Source organism: Leptinotarsa decemlineata, unplaced genomic scaffold (genome assembly GCF_025532065.1).
Source record: "Leptinotarsa decemlineata unplaced genomic scaffold, Ldec_3_MD MMD2_tig00003335_RagTag_RagTag, whole genome shotgun sequence".
Lineage (NCBI taxonomy): Eukaryota > Metazoa > Arthropoda > Insecta > Coleoptera > Chrysomelidae > Leptinotarsa > Leptinotarsa decemlineata.
Genome location: NW_027412587.1, coordinates 3,769,309 through 3,787,852, shown reverse-complemented (window position 1 = coordinate 3,787,852; position 18,544 = coordinate 3,769,309). Strand labels below are relative to the sequence as shown.

The following is an 18,544-nucleotide window of genomic DNA, read 5'->3' as shown; positions in this document are numbered from 1 at the left end:
TTAGGGCATTATGTTGGAGAGGTGTAGCATTGAATGCCCTCTCCATATTGAGGGAAACCGATATGGAATTAAGAGAAACATTAACAAAAAACACTTCTGTTCATTCATTCATTCATTTTGTGCGTACTACAACATCATTTTGGAGAAAACCCCATAAATATTTCTAAATTCATGAAAATTTCTGAAATCGTTGTTCAATTTTTCCACTGTGAGTTTCGTCTCATTTAATCTTTTTCACACCTAACTGCAGGAACTCAAATATGTACTTTTTCAGGGATCGGCACTGGTGATGTCCGAATTCAAACGAAGCCCGAGCAAAGTGTGGTTTGGCAACGACATCTCCGAATGGCGCGAAGCTTCGTCAAGTCCGGGCAGCCAAGATTCCGGATTTTCGGATACAGAAACATCTCCTCACACCAACATCAACAACATAAGAAACGGGGAAACCCCCAAGAAGTCTTCCCCGCGCAGCGCATCCCCAAGGACATCTTCAAGGAGCTTGCATCGGAAAAGTCGAAGCAGAACCTGGCGTCGAACTTCGTGGAAAAGTCCACACCGGAAAAGTCGACTTTACTAGGCACCAGGTCCGCAAAAACTTCGCCGACGAAGAAGGAGAGAGACAAGATGGCGCCTAACACGGAGCCAGTTCGAAAGTGTCGCTACACTAAAAATTCACCGAAAGTAAGCAGAAATTTATTCACGTCGTCGAGTTTACGTCGAAAAGAATGCCAGGCTCATCAGTATGCGAAGGCAGTATTTCACGACGAAGAGACAACCGCTAAAAGTATCAATACCAGCGAAGAAGCCACAGTGGCCGACAGCTATTCCTGGCGATCCGACGGCACCATCCACGAAGAAGAAAATTACTCGACACAGTCTCTTCCTGCGTCTTCGGGAGACACCCCGGGAGAAGGGAGGCTCCCGGGAACCGTTCTGCCCCCGCGATCCTTGAAAAGCAACGGGCCCCTAGTTTCGATAATTTACTATCGAGCGATTGCGAGAGCGAACTCGAATGTTTGTTCGAGGCTCGTTTGAACTCGCCTCCCAAGCACACCTCCACCCCTAAGGTTGAAGCGGACGAAACCTCGACGAAGATGTGCCAAAGGAGGGAGAAGCTACCGCTGAGGCTGTTCCTCAGGTACCAGCACGATAGGTGAGTGAGTGATAAACGTTTTTGTTATTAATCTGGGAGAAAGCGACAGTTGGCATGTAGGTAATCCTACAAAGGTCATTGAATCTAACTTTGCTCTTTTGATCTTTCAATGAAAAGCTACCACCCCAATTCTGTTGCTTTCAAGGCCAAAAAAAATATATAACAACAGTCTCAATCATTTCATTCCTATAACAATATAAGTAACGAAATGGGTGGGAAAAAAACGCGGAACCTAAAAAACGCGGGGCCCGAGAGGTGGCGATGGGAATTAGGCCACCGTTTACTTCTATACGTCAAATGTTGCGTGCGGTGGGAACACTTTTAGACGAGATTAGTTTTTTGAAAAAATGCTATTTGGCTTTGTACTTCATCATTATATAAATATAGTTTAAATAACTAAAAACACGCTTTTGAAAATCATCGAACTGAAAAGTTAAAAATATTTTTTAAATAAGCTTAAAACAATAACGAACGAAAAATACTAGTATTATTGTGAAAAAAGCGACGGGCGCTTGATATACAAAAAATACGGCACAAAGCGCCCACGCTTTTTTCACAATAATACTAGTATTTTTCGTTTGTTATTGTTTTAAGCTTATTTAAAAAAAATATTTTTAACTTTTTAGTTCGATGTTCTTTAAAAGCGTGTTTTTTTAGTTTTTCGAACTATATTTATTTTTCATTTTTTAGTTTCGTATGCTATAAAAGCGTGTTTTTTAGTCTTTTTTAACTATATTTATTTTATCCAAACTTTGGAATCAATCAGCTGTATATTGTTTAGGAAAATGGCCATTGATATTATCCGATTTCGGAGAGGGAGCCTGCAAATCAGCTTCCAAGCCCAAGGCAGCAGGCGCGCGTGTTAATAAAAAAGTACTTTTTTCAAATTAAGAAATACATGTAAAGTGAGTTCGAATTATATCAAGGAGGTTACGTACAGCTTCATCTGCCCGCGAATAGATCAAGCAGTAATGTCGATAATTCTGTCAAATACAGATCTCGAGAGTTACAAACAAACAAACATACATACAAACAAACATACATACATACAGGTGAAGCTAATATAAAGCGTGTGACAAAAATATTGTTGACTTCCGAAAAAAATGAAGAAACCAATATAAAATCTTCAAAACTAGGTAGATTATGCAAAGAATATTGAATTAGACAGAAATTACATTTTCCCATTTAGTTTGTACTCCAAACATTCCTTATGGATTTGTAACATATCTATATGATTCACAGGTCTACATAATGTAAAACAGTGTGTGTCACATCAAGCTTCAGTTAGAAGTTTGAGATCAAGTTGTAGAGTTATCAAAAACTGTTTCAATATGTGATTTTTTAATGGAATGAGATATTATATTGCTTACCATGTTTGGATTACGCCATAGAAGTATTTTCAAAAATATAGTATTAAATGGGTATATACCGAGCTGTTCAGAAGTTTTCAATTAAAAGTCCTTTGAATGGTCTGTTTTATTATGCAGATGTTTCAAAAATGAAGCTTTTCCATTATTAAATAATAATGTTACCACAATTTTTTTCTTATACTGGATAAGTCGAATTCATTAAGAAAAACGGAAACAAAATTTTGGACAGTTAAATAAAAGTTTCATAATTGTTTGATATATTTCAAATTAGTAGAGAGTGCCACGATGCATCAAATGTGGAATATGCAAATATTGCTTGACACCTTTCAACTGCCGTAAGCATATCCGATGAAAATTGGTTTCGTTTTCCATTTCGTTCTAAGTGTTAATGGAATAATCGGTAAATACCTTGGGATATCATTAAATATTATTAAACACGTCCACATATCGTTATTATCACGTTCAGCAATGCAGATGACTACAAAAACATTTATTAAAACATGATTAATCACACGGTGATTCATCAGGGTTGGATAACGAAATTGCTGCGGTTGTTTATAACGACTTTTCATGTATAATTAACGAGATATTACATACAATGTAATCAAATCTTCAGTGATTCTCTATTAATTTTTCCGTGTTATTTCTCTCTCTCTATGTTTTTGGCTTTTGCTTCCATTCAGGTACATAATTTACTTGTTTTTTTCAAAATTTTCATTTTTCTTAAAAAAACAGTCCATAGAAAACCAATCAATTTATTGATTTACACTATTTTATGTAGATCACTTGATTGTTGGTTTTGATTTCATTCAACATATCATTTTTATATATCGTCTACAAACTATTTTAATTCTGAATATGAACTGGAAAACAAATACCCCAAAAATTGGTTCTCGGAAAATGCCTCTAACATAAGAAGTTTTTGTTGATATATACAAACGACTCCTCTATTCCCAATTTCATATAGAATATTCAGTAGTTTTTTTGGAAAAACCGTATCGATAGTTTTTGAGAGATTACATTTTTGTGAAATTAGTGAGATTGAGTTTCGATACCAATATGTTAAAGACAACTGAGTTTCTCAATGATTTCATGATACATTGATTCAGTTTATTTTCTACTTAATATAATTCTAGCTACAATGATTCAATATATTAGAATAGAATATATTAGAGACCTTTGGTGAAATCTCAATTGTCACTACACATATCCCACTTCTGACACCATATTCCTGCGAACCGTTTTTTCACCCTACTCCGTGTATTCTCAGGGTTCCTCCGATTCCCACAATCGACTCATCGGACGTTGACAATGCGGCCGTAGAGAAATGGATGAAAGAAGCGAGACAGACGTACGAACAGGAATGCATGACGACCCTACAGTGCAAGTCTATAGCAGCGGAACTCAACCAGAAAGTCGCTCATCTCGCCACCTCTTTCACAGCCTCAATCAGGGCCGTCATCTCCCACTCCAGGTGCATCGAGATGGAATACCAGAATCTCAATAACGGGTGAGTTTTAACATTAATCGATCAAATATCTACATTTCCATAGATAACTATTTTTCACTGTTATATATTTTCAATGGAATGTTTCTATCAATATAAACATTTATTTTTATAATAACTTCAGTAATGGTATTCACCTTTACATGAAGGAAAAATCTGGATGATGAAAAGTGCAAAAAATAATTGTCTTAGAATTCATACGAAATTTTAACATAATGTTCTCAAACTGACTTGTGTGAAAACAGAAGAGCTTTGATTGATAGAAACGCTAAAGCTCGCGTTGTTGATAAAGTCGTTACCTTAAATTTACTTGGGGTCGTAAAGAAAACCTGTAGAAATATCTTCTGGTACGTTTGGGCTTTTATTGGTTCTTTTTCATGTAAAACTGTTCAATGCAAAATATTATCATTTAAAACAAAATTCTGAAGCAGTAAGGTTTTGAAATCTCCAATTAAATTCTAAACTTTATGCATATTGAAAACATTGGAGTAGATATTTTCAATATATTTTTCTGAAAAAATTAGGAAAAATTATATTGTATCATGTGAAATATACACTTCACCTGATACATTGATGGATACTAGTTGATAACCAGAAGAACAATAGCCGAATAGTTCAATATAATAATTCCGTTAGCAATAAGTTGGTTACGACTTTATCAACGAATTGAGTCCTAGTCTACTGCAGGAAGTCGAGTGTTGATATTTTAGTTTCATTAGTGGAATTTTTCTAATGAAAGGTTTCAAGATGCGTGAAGCTATATATTTCCTTATTATTTTTGTATAAGCGCTGTGTTTCTATCTATCCAAACGTTTTTGTTTTTTCATCGGTGTCAAGGATACACTTTATGAAATCGACCTGAAATAATGTTGCTCTGTTTTCACCAGACCGTTTACTAATTATTAGGACTTTTTCAGTGAAGTGAAGCACCTGAAGCCCCAGGTCCAAAGCTTGATCGGCAACGTCGTGGACTTCTTGAAGACGCGCACTTCCCGCCTAACCCCCCAGGTGGTCTCCCTTTGCGACGCTATCCGCACTTCACGGGCGGACGAATCATCCATCCTAGAGCTTATTTCGAACCTGGTGGCGCAGTGGCAGAACGCCCGTCAGGAAGTTCTCGCAGAGGAAGTTGAGCAGCTCGTATCGAAACTGGAGCACCCTTCGTCGGAGCTCGACCTACGCGCCACCGTCACCGGTATCACCTGCGTCGCGCTCAGGAACGAGGAGGTCGTCGAGTTGTTCACCAGGTCGGATATCATCCCCATTCTGCTGATCCTGTGCGAAAAGTGCGAGGGATCGTCGCTGCGGACGCTCGTCCTGCGAGCGCTTTCCACGATGTGCTGCAACGGGTCAGCAGTACGCCAGTTCGAGAAATTCTCTGGCTTGCAGACCGTCGCCGACACGCTGGAGGAGGCTTCCACCCCGGAACCGGAAAGATCCGAGGCGATCGCACTGCTCGCGCAGGTTACGGCGCCCTGGCTCGATTATAACCACTCCGTTAAAGGTGAGTTGATACTCAGCTCCAGCTAGATGGAACCAATACAGGTATAGGTGATCTTAAGTTCTAGGGTGTTTCTTCGCTACTCACGTTCGACTTCAGATTTTATCATGTTTTTTAAACCATGACTTGTTTCTCTTTCTTAAGGGTCTATAATTTGGTTTATTCGCATTTTCAAGTGAGTGTTGTCTTCCTTTAATAATTCGAATTATATTTCTTTCTAAAATTTAATAAACAATAGAAATATATATATATATATATATATATATATATATATATATATATATATATATATATCTATATATATATATATATATAAAATATCTAATTTCGAATAGATTTCAAGAAAGGTGTTGTTCCCGAGATCATGTTTTAATTCGGATTTGGTCTGAAAATAATTTGTATTCGAAAAATGGCTCGGATCTTTGCAAGAGAGATGGAAACGTGTTGAGATAGTATTATATTTTGATAATTATTCTGGAAGCAGACATTTGGCCCGTTGAAATTCTCAATGGTTTTAAAACGCTGACTTCACACTCTAGCTGTCACTAAGAGGGAGGTATCATCAGCGTAAATACTGCCATTTTTGCGATTATAAACATAAGTTGGATTCCCGAAGAACATCGGGAAGTGTAGATGTCTGACTACTGATCATGAATCCTCAAAAATTGTTTTTGGTTTTCCAGAAAACTCTCAAATATTGCTATTCCCCTTAGATCATACATTTCTATTTTATAAAGAAGTGTCTTGTGGCAAACACAATCATAATTAGAAAAAGTTTTTCTTTTTTGTTCAATATATTTTTCGTTTATGATTAAGTATTGTGAATATCTGTATCTGTTGAGTAGGGAGGGTGAGTGTAAGCCCACGCACTTAGGCCACATGTGACCCATTGTACATCCTCCCGAGGAGTTGTCCTCCTAGGTCATCGTCCATCCTGTCCTTTCCAGGAAGGTGGACAGGTCGCTGGGAGACATCTCCTTTATATCGGCAGGTGTAGGCCAAGACTCAAGTATTGTGAATAAAATTTTATATTGTCCTGTAAATAGGTAACTGTTGGACGATAAAGCTATTATTATTATTATAAACCTTGCTAAGATCTAGAAAAATATTCATAGTTTTATTACATCAAACTTATCTGTAGTACATACTACTGTTATTATAAATGATATATTAGTAAGGTCATCATAATTCAGGATGAAAACCTCTGCCCCGAAAGTCGAACATTTTGTTATTAGTAAATAGATGCAAGGAGTCAAATACAGCTGTTAGAAAGTCGAAAACACTTTTTACCAGTACTTTGATGAATGGATTTAACAAAATTGGCAACAATAAGACCTTATTATTCCTTGAATCGCAGAGGTATCTCTTTTGAGAGTTGTAGTTTAATTTTGAGTGTTTTTGAGTTGACTATCTTCTAGATACAGTATTGTGTATTGAACCATTTGCCGTGGTTTTGTGTTCAGTAAAAATCTCTGTTAATTTATTTAGATATCAATGATTTTCATCAAGTATCTGGCATTTTATTTATTGCTAACTAGTGCCTAGTCGGAAGTTAAATAAATTTGAAAATAACAGTTGTGTGAAACGTTATAACGTAAAATTTAATAATGGCATTACATTCCAGGTCTCCAACAGTTCTCTCGCAAACTGGTGAAATCTCTCACAAAGTTCGCCGGTAGTACGAGATGCTGCCAGAACCTGCTGTTGTGCGCAGCCGCGTTGGCCAACCTGAGCACTATGGACCCGAAGGCCATGAAGCATATTCTCCGCCACGACACGGCCTCCGTTCTCCTGGCGGCCGTCAAAGCCAGAGGACCTCTTGCGTCCATCTATCTCCTGGAGCAAGTAGCCACTTTAGTGGCGAATGTGTCCGCCTCGGAGGACGGCAGGAGGCGGCTGACGGAAGTCGGCGCCGTGAAAGTACTGCTGCGCTTCCTAGTGCTGCGGGGAAGCAAATTCGTTAGCGATGAAGCCGTGAAGCGGCTGCAGCAGAAAAGCATCATTGCATTGTCAAGGCTGGGCGGAGATGGAGAGGCAGCGAAGCAGATCGTTGAAGAAAAGGGAATCGACCTCCTGGTGAAGATGTGTCGCGAGAAGGAGGAACGCTACGACAGCGATGCCGTTTTGGTCGCGGCTCTGGTGAGTTATATTTTTCTGAACTTCCTTAATGGTTTTTCAACTTTTAGATATTTAAAATTTTTCAAATTTGAAGTCTTATTAGCTTTTTTGAAAATAGGCAATTTATCATCAAAAATGGCCTTCGTTTGCTACCTTTTTGGATTTTTACTTCTATATTAGCGTACCAAAAATTTCAGTCATGTCTCACCATTTTGATCTTAAACTGCAAGTATAAAATAAACAGAGACAGTAAAACTTTTCAAGCGACTGAAAAACGGTGTCGAGTTTTAAAATCCCATGCATCTTCGAAGATTTCCAAAAAGTTGAATTTTCGAAAATGATTCTTTCCTAGCTGAATTTGAAGGGATAAAAAATGGATATTACACGGTAGTGAGGTATTACAGGGAGTACATTGCCCCTATACGAAATGTTAAAATTTGTTTCTGTAAAGAGTAATAAATGATTGGCTCAGCTGATATAGACGGGTCTGTGATACTTTACCAGGTTCCACCCCATTTCTGTATCCGAAACGTTTTTTCAAGGCCTCCCTTAAGGACTATTTTCACATCTTTCATTTCAGATGTCATGTTTTTTTATGAAACGAAACCCTTTACTCGAGCCCAAACGAGTTCAATAGGACTAAGTTCGCAATGACAAGGGAGACAGACGCAGATTAACAATATTTCGTTTCTGTGCCATTTCATCAACTACATATTCTTTGAAAACAGCTTTATTTGAACATACCATAGACAATTATTCTTTTTTACCCATATTTTTTTTGTCAAAACCACTCAAAGATATCCGCTTTTCCCCATATTCTTCCAACTTTTCTGTGACAACTTGCATACTCATCACAATCACAACAAAACCATGAACACTTCCAATATGGGTAATAATCAGTCGCTTTCCTTTTCCAGAAGGCGAATAAAAATCTTCGACGTAACTTGTAATGTTTTTGCCTTGCCACGTCTTTCCAATGGTATATCCTTCGTTGAGTAAGGTTTCGTCTAGATGATATCCTATTATCATATGTTCTAGGTAATGTCTTCTCCAGCAAATAATTTCTAGATTTTCGATTAAGAGCGGTTTTCTGTTTGGTTTTTCCTAGCTGAAATTTAATATCTTCAAAGTTTTCCACAGTTTTATTCTGCCTATCATTGGAAACATACTTTGGTCTTCTTTCAAGGCTCTCATTATTTCGTCATTATTTCTTAAAATAAATGTACTGTACTATTCTGCTAATTGCAAGTTCACAGTTTTCATCATCCTCTTTTCCAGTTAAAATTGAAAATATCTCAGGTATACCAAGGTGCGTGTTTCAATATTTTTTTACTCGCCTTATACATACAACTATAAACGCTATTTTGAGATTAGTTACATAAAATCATACCATTGAATATTTAAAATAAATATTACAATTTTCACTTCTCAACTGACTCAATTATGTATGTTGGAGGAAATTGACTATAAATGACGTTTCCCATTTTCTACATAAGAATGGAGCAACCTCTTCTCACTAATATTTTTCCTTCACTTATACAGTGCTAGTTAACAATATCCCAGCTTCTTAACCCAGATATGCCTGAATTATTTTTTTGTTTTTTTCAACATTACTGCTTTAATGTTAACAATTTACCTTCCTTAAGTCAAGAAAAACACATTTCGTTTATTTTTTAGTATTTACAATCTATGTTTTAGGGTGTCCTTAAAAAAGGACAATCGGCATATAGGTAGTAGTGTTATGTAAGAAACCTAAATACTAGTTCTTAAGTAACTGATTAGCAAACTAATTTTCAGACCTATGATAGCTCACAAAACACTCCATATGCAAAGCCACGTTACATTTTTCACATCTTTTCTGAACTTTTTTGTGACATACACGACATCGAGTCTGTTTGGGTTGGGATACAAGAAAGTGATCTTGGTTATCTAATCTTTATTCAACGTTCTCCAACGCGAAAGGTCTTCCCCCTTTTTTCGCACATCGATTGGTTTCCAAAAGCGTCAAAGTAATTTGTCGTCTAGTCGATAGATTGTCAAGTGAACCTCCTTGTAGTCTATGGAGATGCCATGCGTTCTGTTCGCAAATGTCTAGACCATACGCAATTAGACAAAAATACCTTATTTTACCTCTTACTGACGTTCTGTAGAGGCTTACATTCTGGTCGCAACGATCTACTCCTCCCATAAACTTATTATAAATATATAACGGGTGTGGTTGATCTACAGTGATCCTTTTCTTATCTTTTTGGGAAAACCGTGATACTTGATGTAATGGCTCCACCGATAAAGTATTGGAAGCAACATTTACTGCATTGTTATCATGCCATTTGACAATAACTACTTTGTTCTGAGTAGATCTAAAATCATATTCTCCTCTCTTCTTTTTCTTTATTTCGTTTTTTGATAATATTGGACACTTTGACATCCTGTTTTCCCAGATAGTTTCTGTAGCTCTTACATTGTCCTTTTGCAGTTGATCCAAGAGTGGGACCGTTGTAAAAAAATTATCAAAAAATATATGGTACGGAAAACTTCCAAGCATCTTGAGTATGTCGGTATATTCTAGAATAACGGATGGACCTAAACCAAACGATTTGTATCGTTCTTTTAGCTTTGTTTTGGCTCCTTGATAAAGCTCAATCCACACACAGTAGCCGCTACTTGTGGCACCCATCCAAACCTTGTAACCATAGCGAATTGGTTTATTCTTGATGAATTGCTTACATCCATAATTCCCAAAATAGGGAACCATGGATTCATCCACACTGTGAGTCTCAGAATAAGGCGCGAATCTTTGGAAATTTTGATTCAGTCTATCAAAAAATGGCCTAACTTTGGCATACCTGTCATTTATATCCAAATTGTCATTATCGCAGCAATGAAGATTTGACATGATAAACTCAAACCTATCTCTAGCTAATGCATTTGCTATTACTTCGTTCCTTGTATCGCCACTTTTTTCCCAAAACATACGCCTCCTTGGAAGAGGCACATATTCACTTAGCAACAATACTCCAAAAAATGCTTTCATTCCAGAGTGTGTTATATTTCCGGGTTCATTTTTCTTTGCAGCATACATATTGCTATAGGTTACAAACATATTTATATCTTCATCAAACATTTGAAAAAATAGTTCCGTTGGAGAAAAATTTGCATTTGCCTTTTGCATTGGTTGCCACTCTATTGCAGATGGTTGCAGATCCTTTTTTTCCCATACATATTTTTTACTAGATGTTTGTAAAAGGCTAAGTGGGATGTTGTCTTCTTCATCCCATGAGTCTGTATCTTCTTCATTTTCCTCATTTTGAACCAATTCAGCTTCCGCTCTTAGTTGGGACCTGGTAAGTTACTTACAGTCATAAATTCCTCATCCCCCGAGTCTTCATCTGTTAAATCATTGCAACAGTTGGTAAGTGGCATAAGGGCAATTTGTATGTCATTTCTATTGGATGTATCGTCTTCCTCCAAGCTTTCTAGTAACTCGTGTAGCGTCAAGCAGCTGAAACCAAAAATTCATTATTTGCATGGTAATATGCCGATTGTCCTTAAAACAGGACAGTGCTAGAAAAAGCATACTAGCCTCCTTGTACAAACATAACCTCAAATAAAAAGTATAGTACATGATATATATATATATATATATATATATATATATATATATATATATATATATATATATATATATATATATATATATATATATATATATATATACATATATATATATATATATATATATACATATATATCTGTTTTCTAAAGATTTTATCTATAAAACTCCAAAAATCTACTTATAGGATCGAAAAATACCTAACCCGTTAGTCGAAGGTCAATGGGATAATCCATTTTTTGAAGACGATACTTTTTAAAACTACGAAACGCACATCACAACAACACACACGCAATTCTAATAACTTATAAACCTTCAATCACATCTTCTGCGATGCAATACCAAGCACCATCTCATTTAAACAACCGCAACTATGAAAATAAAATGATTGTAGGTGGCTGTCCTTATTTAGACAATCGGTATATCTGGGTTAAAGAACATTTATCTGATTTGGGAAAAATTTTTTTGGCTTTCTTCTTCTCCAATCTTCATCTTCAATGGCAATCTTCCAAAGAAAGGAAGGAAGCAATCAATTTCAAAATATTAATTCTATCGATCATGCAAAGAAGTATCTAACTTTCAGACACAAACTGAAAAAAAGCCCTCCTGAAACAGCTATTTTCATATAAACATTGAATTACACAAAAGGAAACTACTTTCGAAACAAATACTTTTATATGAATACTGAATTATACAAAAAACACTTTTCTCTATTCAGTTTTTATTCCAAACGTTCGTTGTAGAATTGAATCAGATATCATTCACATGATTCCTTCACAATATAGTAAATGAAAGAGGTAAAATATCACTTATGTGGAACAGTGTCATCCTCAGTGGTAGACATCCGATATTTCACCATAAGATACTTGCCTTGGGAACTCTTCAGACCAATCTGGATAACTTTTGACCTTTTTATTTGACAATATATCAAATCATATTTAATGATCAAGAATAAAAGTTGTAGCCAGTGAAATAAAATCATGTTTCCATTGCTTTAGTGTACGCTGTAAAGTGATTATGTTTTATTTCAGGCAACACTCAGGAAAATCGTTGGTACGTGCGGAAGCGATGTCATGAGTGGTCAGGATGCCCAGGAGCTGGTCGAACCGACACTACTTGATTCTTTTTTGGCGTACTCTACTCAAAACGAGAGTTACGTTTGAGGTCATGAACTCTCTCCAGCGTCTTGAATGATTAAAGTTATGAAAAAGCATCTAGTAAAGAAAAAGGGTATCGTGAAATCTATTGATTTCATGATATATATTTAAGGATATTTTGAAAATGTGAACTTTTATTTTCAAAGTCTCAACATGTAATGTAATGATTATGAGTACTAGTACTCTAAAATGCTTTGAACTGATTTCTATTAGCCATATTACTATTTAATTTTTTTTAAATATTTTTTAGAATTGTTTTGTATTGGATATTTATTATTTGTTATTTTTTGTAATTTATTTTCATTATTAATATCTTTGATGGAATGAATACTGAACCTCTCTTCGTTTTTCTTATGTTATATAACTGAAGACTTTCTATACCAGGATACATGACAAAGCTGAAAAAAACACTTTTATTGAAATAATATACTTGAACTATTTTATTCAAACACTGAGAACTGTTTTTTGTGCTACAAAAAATTAAAATATTTTTAGAAATATTGTGATAGATCCTAGAATTAACCATTGTTATTTGAAAAATGAAATTGATAGAAGTTACCATCTTTTTTATGTATTTGAAATATATTATGATTAATATAAATATAGTTTTTTTATTGCATTATTGCGATTTCCGAGTTTCCAAACAAAAACTAAATTGAAAAAATCAATTGAAAGATTTTCACCTGCTCACGTAAGATTTTTAATTAGTATAGCGTCACTTATACTGAAACTCATCAGTTGCAGTTTTTTTTCTATTGGCTGTTGATCAAAAGCATGTAGTCACGCTGAAATTAGAAGAAATCTACAATTACAAATATAAAATACTAAAGAAGTTTACAATAACATGAAAAATGACATTATATTGCTAACCTCTTGGTTAAATTATCATAAATTAAGTTTGAATTATGAAAAGTCTTCTTTAATGTTGATAACTAAAAAAATCACAACCAAAGAGCATTTGAGTGTTAACAACAAAATGATTAAATATTGTCAAAACACAAAATTTTTAGGACTATACATTGATGAAAGTCTCTGTTGGAATACTCATATTGAGACGTTAAAAAAGAAAATCGGACCAATTTTAGGAATATTATTTAGGATTAGAAATTTTATTCGATTAAAATATCTTAAATGTATATATTTCTGTTTGGTATATTCAAATCTACAATATTCAATTTCAATTTGGGGAACAGCTAATTCATCAATAATAAATCCTCTCAAGAGACTGCAAAATAAAATAATAAAATGTATATTCAAATTACCATATCTTGAACCTACGTCAAATTTATATATACAACGTGATCTTTTAGATATTCAGTCTATGTTTCAATTGAGAATTTGTTGTTTCATTCATTCTGTTAGAAAAAATCACAAACATTCGAATTTGGAATTCAATCAAATAAATACTATCCATGACTATATAATACAAGACAAACAAAAAAACTACTAGTTGAATCATATCGCTCAAAATTTGGGGAGAAATCAATATTTCATTAAGAAGTTGAAATATATAATAATCTTCCAGAGAAATTAAAAATGAATCAAAAAACAAAATTCAAATCGGAATTGAAAAAGTTTCTGCTTTCTTCCTCTAATTGAAATTCTGATCTCCATATTACATTTTTTTGTTTTTAATTACCATTATAATTCAAAAATGTATATATTTATATATGTATGTGTGTGTATATGTAACTGATATTTAATATTGAAATAATTTATTCAATCATTATTTTAAATTTTATCCCTGTTACAAACATTCTTGTTTGTTGGGATTAATAAAGATTATTATTATTAAATTTTCTGAATGTAGGTAGTCGAGAATAAATTCAATTTTAACCAAAAACAATTCGCACACTGTAGTTTGGGACAGAAACGGTGCGAAAGGACGCAGGCTTCCTACATAAAAACTGCATTTCACGGCTCAAACACACAAAAGCAGTATTTGGTGGCTCTGAACTTAAAAAGTTGCATTCGACGGTTCCGAATTAAAAATATTGCATGGAACAGCTCCAAACAAAAAACTGCATTCTACCGCTCCGAACTCAAAAAAAAATTCAATGATTCTAACATAAAAGTTGCATTCAATTTATTCGACCACAAAAGTTATACTAGGAGGCCTTCAACACAAAAGTTGCATTGGACAGTTCAGACAGCTGTATTCGGTAGCTTCGACCTCAAACGTTCCATTCGAAAATTTCCACCTCAGAATTTTCATGGGATGACTATAAACAATAACGGTTGCTTTCGGTCGCTCCGAATTTAAAAGTTGCAATCGGTGACTTCGATCTCAAAATTGGTGTTCGATGGCTCCAAATAGGTTATATCTGGAGGTTCAAAACTCAGAAGGTGTAGTCGGTTGAACCAACACTACTTGATTCTTTTTTGGCGTACTCTACTCAAAACGAGAGTTACGTTTGAGGCCATGAACTCTCTCCAGTGTCTTGAATGATTAAAGTTATGAAAAAGCATCTAGTAACGAAAAAGGGTAGGGGTTGAAGTCTGCGGCTCTGAACTCTGAAGTTGCATCCAGTTGTTTCGAGTTGAAAGTTGCATCCGGTGGACCCAAACACAATAGTTCAATACCACGCACTCAAGCTCACAGGAATGAAATACATTTTACTTACGGATCTACAGAATACAAATTTGTGTTCGAAGCACTTGAGAGGGCTTCAACAAGAATTAAATGCCACACTACTAAATGATTAATTTTATTGTACAGCAAATTATCTCAATAAATACAATCTAATTACTGCTAGTAATACTCGGGAAGGAGCAACAATATTATATTGCACAATTTTTTAAGTAATTGAAATTGTTCTGATAGAAACAATAATCTAAGCAAAAATATATATCTCGGAGATATTGTACGTTTCTTTTTATGCAAATATCCACAATATAAGAAAACATATATTTGAAATTACAAGTAATATTTCTTGATTGCGCTACATTGTTGAACACAAAATAAAAATTTATCTAAAATAAATCACAGTCAAAAACATTATTCATAATTACATATCTATAAAAATACAGTGGAATCTAATGATATGAAGAAGTACATGTGGGAGGAAACCATTATGAATTCAGCAAAATGTCCTTAGTAAACATTTACTGTAAGGGTTTAATTTAAAATAATACTCTATTTTAATAAATATGTGTAATTTTCTCAAGAAATAAATAACTTGAAAACTACAAATGTGGTTAGTTCCCTATTGAAACAGCGAACCCGTTCTCGAAGGTATTTCCCAACATTCAAAATGAAAAAATTATTGATTTTCCGAGTATCAAAATTATCAGAGGGCAAGAAATAATTAAAAATGAAAATTACGAAAAAATGTTTTTCTCAATGTACTTCTTTCGTAGCATGTTTTAACCTATACTTAACCAAAAATTAATATCACGATGTGGAAGCAGGCGTTCTAGTACGACTATGGGCCCGCCTCAGGATCGAAACTGAATTGTTGGCATAGCGAGGGGGAGACGGGGCCTCGCCCGGTTGCCTCCATAGCCTTGAAGTGGTTCGTCTACAAGGATCCACTTGCGAAGGCAGGCGAGATCTTCGAGATGGTGAATGTTCATTCACACTGCAACAATTTCGTCTTTAATCATTATTCAGAAATCAAACGCAAATTCAATAGATGCTAACTATGAAACAATAAAAAATTAAATCTCAATGAAAAAATGACACTTTTATGTATATTTTGCAAATGATAAAATCTACAATTCGCTTTCGACGTTTGACAACAGTGTATTTTTTGCATTCCATTGAGTATGAAAGGTCTCACCTGGAATTGCTGGATTGCAGCATGAAAAATACAAAAAGTATTACAAGTACTGGTATAACATGTGAACAATATTTGAATAATTAAGGCCACTTTGACAAATCGTTTAAAGATAGAAGTCTCTTGAAAATTTGATCATTTGATGAACAAAAATCTATGAAAGAGAAAGGTATGACACTTTTATAAAAGGAAAAATGGGATATTCAAGAATATTTTTTCAACAAGTACAGGAGTAAATTAAATGCAGAATGCACAAAAGATTGACGGCACAGAGGATGGTAACACCAAACAAAAAATCGGCAAATACTACCTTCCCAATTCTAAAGCTGCAGTCCAAACCGATGAATGCAAATATTAAAAGCAGCATAAAAAAGGAGAACAGAATTAGAATAAATATGTTCTACAGTAAAAGTTAGTAAAAATTGAATATGCAAATTTCAATAATTTCGATATTTAATGATGAAAAAATCAGAAAATTATATTTGGTTCTGAACTTTTCAATTAAACAGATATTTCGAAAGAACTTTATACTAGTCAGGCTATACATATTTTGGTTGTTTCAATTTTTAAAATATAAGTTCGAAAAATATACTGACAGATTACAATAACTTTTATCATAATTTGAAGAAAAGCATTCGAAAAAATATTTGAAATATATTTATTCCACAGAAAAGTTCCGAGTACTCCAAATTTGAAACCACAACCTATAAACTTTTATATTATCATTCAGACATACATGCAATGAAGAAAAGAGACGAAACATACGTTGATGAGTGTGATGAGTTGGAGAATAATGTGCAAAGCAAACACTTTCCGTTTACCTGACTAGAGACCCAGCACTCCCATCAACTGAAGAACCATTTAGTAGGGATGGACCCGCAGATATTGGCCGAATCTTGAATGATAAAATCTTTGATGAGGAATAACTATGTGATATAAGAGGTATAAGAGAAATATTATTTTAAAATGAAAAAGGTAATGAACCAATTACCAAAACTAATTACCTCCTGAAGTGTTGGGTCAAGTGATTTTCAAGAAGCAACAGCATTTTAATCAATCTGAGAATGGATGACTGTTTGTAAAACTTTTCATCTTTAAACTTTGATGAGAAATTAAATGGAAGCAATCGAATATCTTTTGGCCAAGATTTGATGAAAAAAGTCACTTAAATGGTCTACAAGCAGTCCAACCTTTCAAAGTGAGATTTTGCTGCTTGGTAACAATAAATGAACTGATTGATTCTCCAATATTTGTAAGATATCCAGTTTTGTGCTACAAAAATGAATATTTCCAATTGGCAATTAATTTTTCCTATGTATTTATTACCTGCAAAATATCACTGATTTATGAAAGAAATTAATGAATATGAAAATGAACAAATTATGAGATATTGTCCAGATGTTTGAAGAATAAATTTTCAACATTTACTCAAAATGTGCTGTTTATAGATTACATAATTCATTTTGTGAATTTTCGAATGAGACCAAATCAAAGATTATATCCGAAAGGCCTGAATACCTTATTCATTCTATATTTTTATCTTTAGTTGATTGTGAATTATTTGGAAAAAAAACAATGTGTTAAAAATCAATTATAAATTCAATATGCATTTTTTTTTATTAATTGCCCAAGTCTTTCGTCTTTTACCAATAAAAACTTCTGAATTTATAGATACCTACTGTAATTTTCAGATATTTTGTCTAATCATTTACTCAAAATTTTTAGCATGAATTTTCTAATTGTCTTCAGTTGAAACAATTTCATCAGGAACAAAGCTGTTAGTAATAAACTAGATCAAAACATATAAAAACCCTTTATGCATACGTTATCGAACTGATTATATACACTTGTTTAGATTCTTAACCTACTACTAGATTCTCTATTAACCTCGAAAGAATTTAAAGAGAGATTGAGAAGAATTTTAAATTTAATGTTTTTGTGATCTATAAACAGACGATGAAATTTTGTTTACAGGAATTGGAGAGATTGCTTAAAAGTAGCAATACAGAACTCATCTTTTTACAAGCACATACAATTCAAACATCCATCAATAGATGTAAGAATTGTATTTATGGGAAGAGTATTCTAGATAGTTCGGCTACTCAATGCCCAAAAACAGTAACCAACATGAAAATGAAGAATGGGTTATGCAAGGCTTTTCATGATGAGCGTTAATTAGCCGTTTCTGACAAACTATTTAACGGATCGACCTGAAAATTTCACAGTATGCATAAATCAATATGACCTACACGCCTAAAATATTTCAGACGAAGCGGCGTTGTCGCTTCTACTATAAAGTAGCGGCTTCTTAGATTTTTCAAATGGAACACCCCGTATATAATATCA

At 34.2% G+C, this 18,544-nt stretch overlaps 2 protein-coding genes across 8 annotated transcripts in view; one reads left to right on the top strand and one right to left on the bottom strand.

Moving 5' to 3' along the window:
• The first annotated feature begins 950 nt into the window (after positions 1 to 950).
• Positions 951 to 13,020, top strand: LOC111505220 (spindle orientation adaptor protein inscuteable). Its single transcript, XM_074177968.1, has 5 exons — positions 951 to 1,153; positions 3,794 to 4,033; positions 4,948 to 5,534; positions 7,156 to 7,670; positions 12,294 to 13,020. Exons 1-5 carry the CDS (start codon positions 1,095 to 1,097, stop codon positions 12,423 to 12,425), a joined length of 1,533 nt encoding a protein of 510 aa, XP_074034069.1. The 5' UTR covers positions 951 to 1,094; the 3' UTR covers positions 12,426 to 13,020.
• Positions 13,021 to 15,111: 2,091 nt separating this feature from the next.
• Positions 15,112 to 18,544, bottom strand: part of LOC111505218 (uncharacterized) — a 110,621-nt gene continuing 107,188 nt past the window's right edge. For 5 of the 7 annotated variants that reach the window (XM_074177961.1, XM_074177963.1, XM_074177960.1 and 2 more), the window contains 2 exons: positions 17,020 to 17,093; positions 15,112 to 16,000 (listed from right to left, as the gene is read on the bottom strand). In XM_074177961.1, coding sequence (XP_074034062.1) covers positions 15,814 to 16,000; positions 17,020 to 17,093 — 261 coding nt within the window. In that variant the 3' untranslated portion in view covers positions 15,112 to 15,813. Of the gene's footprint in view, positions 16,001 to 16,139; positions 16,525 to 17,019; positions 17,094 to 18,544 lie in introns of those variants that run through there. The other 2 variants (XM_074177965.1, XM_074177966.1) reach the window with 2 other exon arrangements.

Excerpts from the sequence above, each read along its gene's own strand:
- LOC111505220 (XM_074177968.1), top strand. The coding sequence starts at position 1,095 with ATGTGCCAAAGGAGGGAGAAGCTACCGCTGAGGCTGTTCCTCAGGTAC. Across the intron at positions 1,154-3,793 it reads CTCAGGTACCAGCACGATAG|GGTTCCTCCGATTCCCACAA; the intron begins GTGAGTGAGTGA and ends GTGTATTCTCAG. Across the intron at positions 4,034-4,947 it reads TACCAGAATCTCAATAACGG|TGAAGTGAAGCACCTGAAGC; the intron begins GTGAGTTTTAAC and ends GGACTTTTTCAG.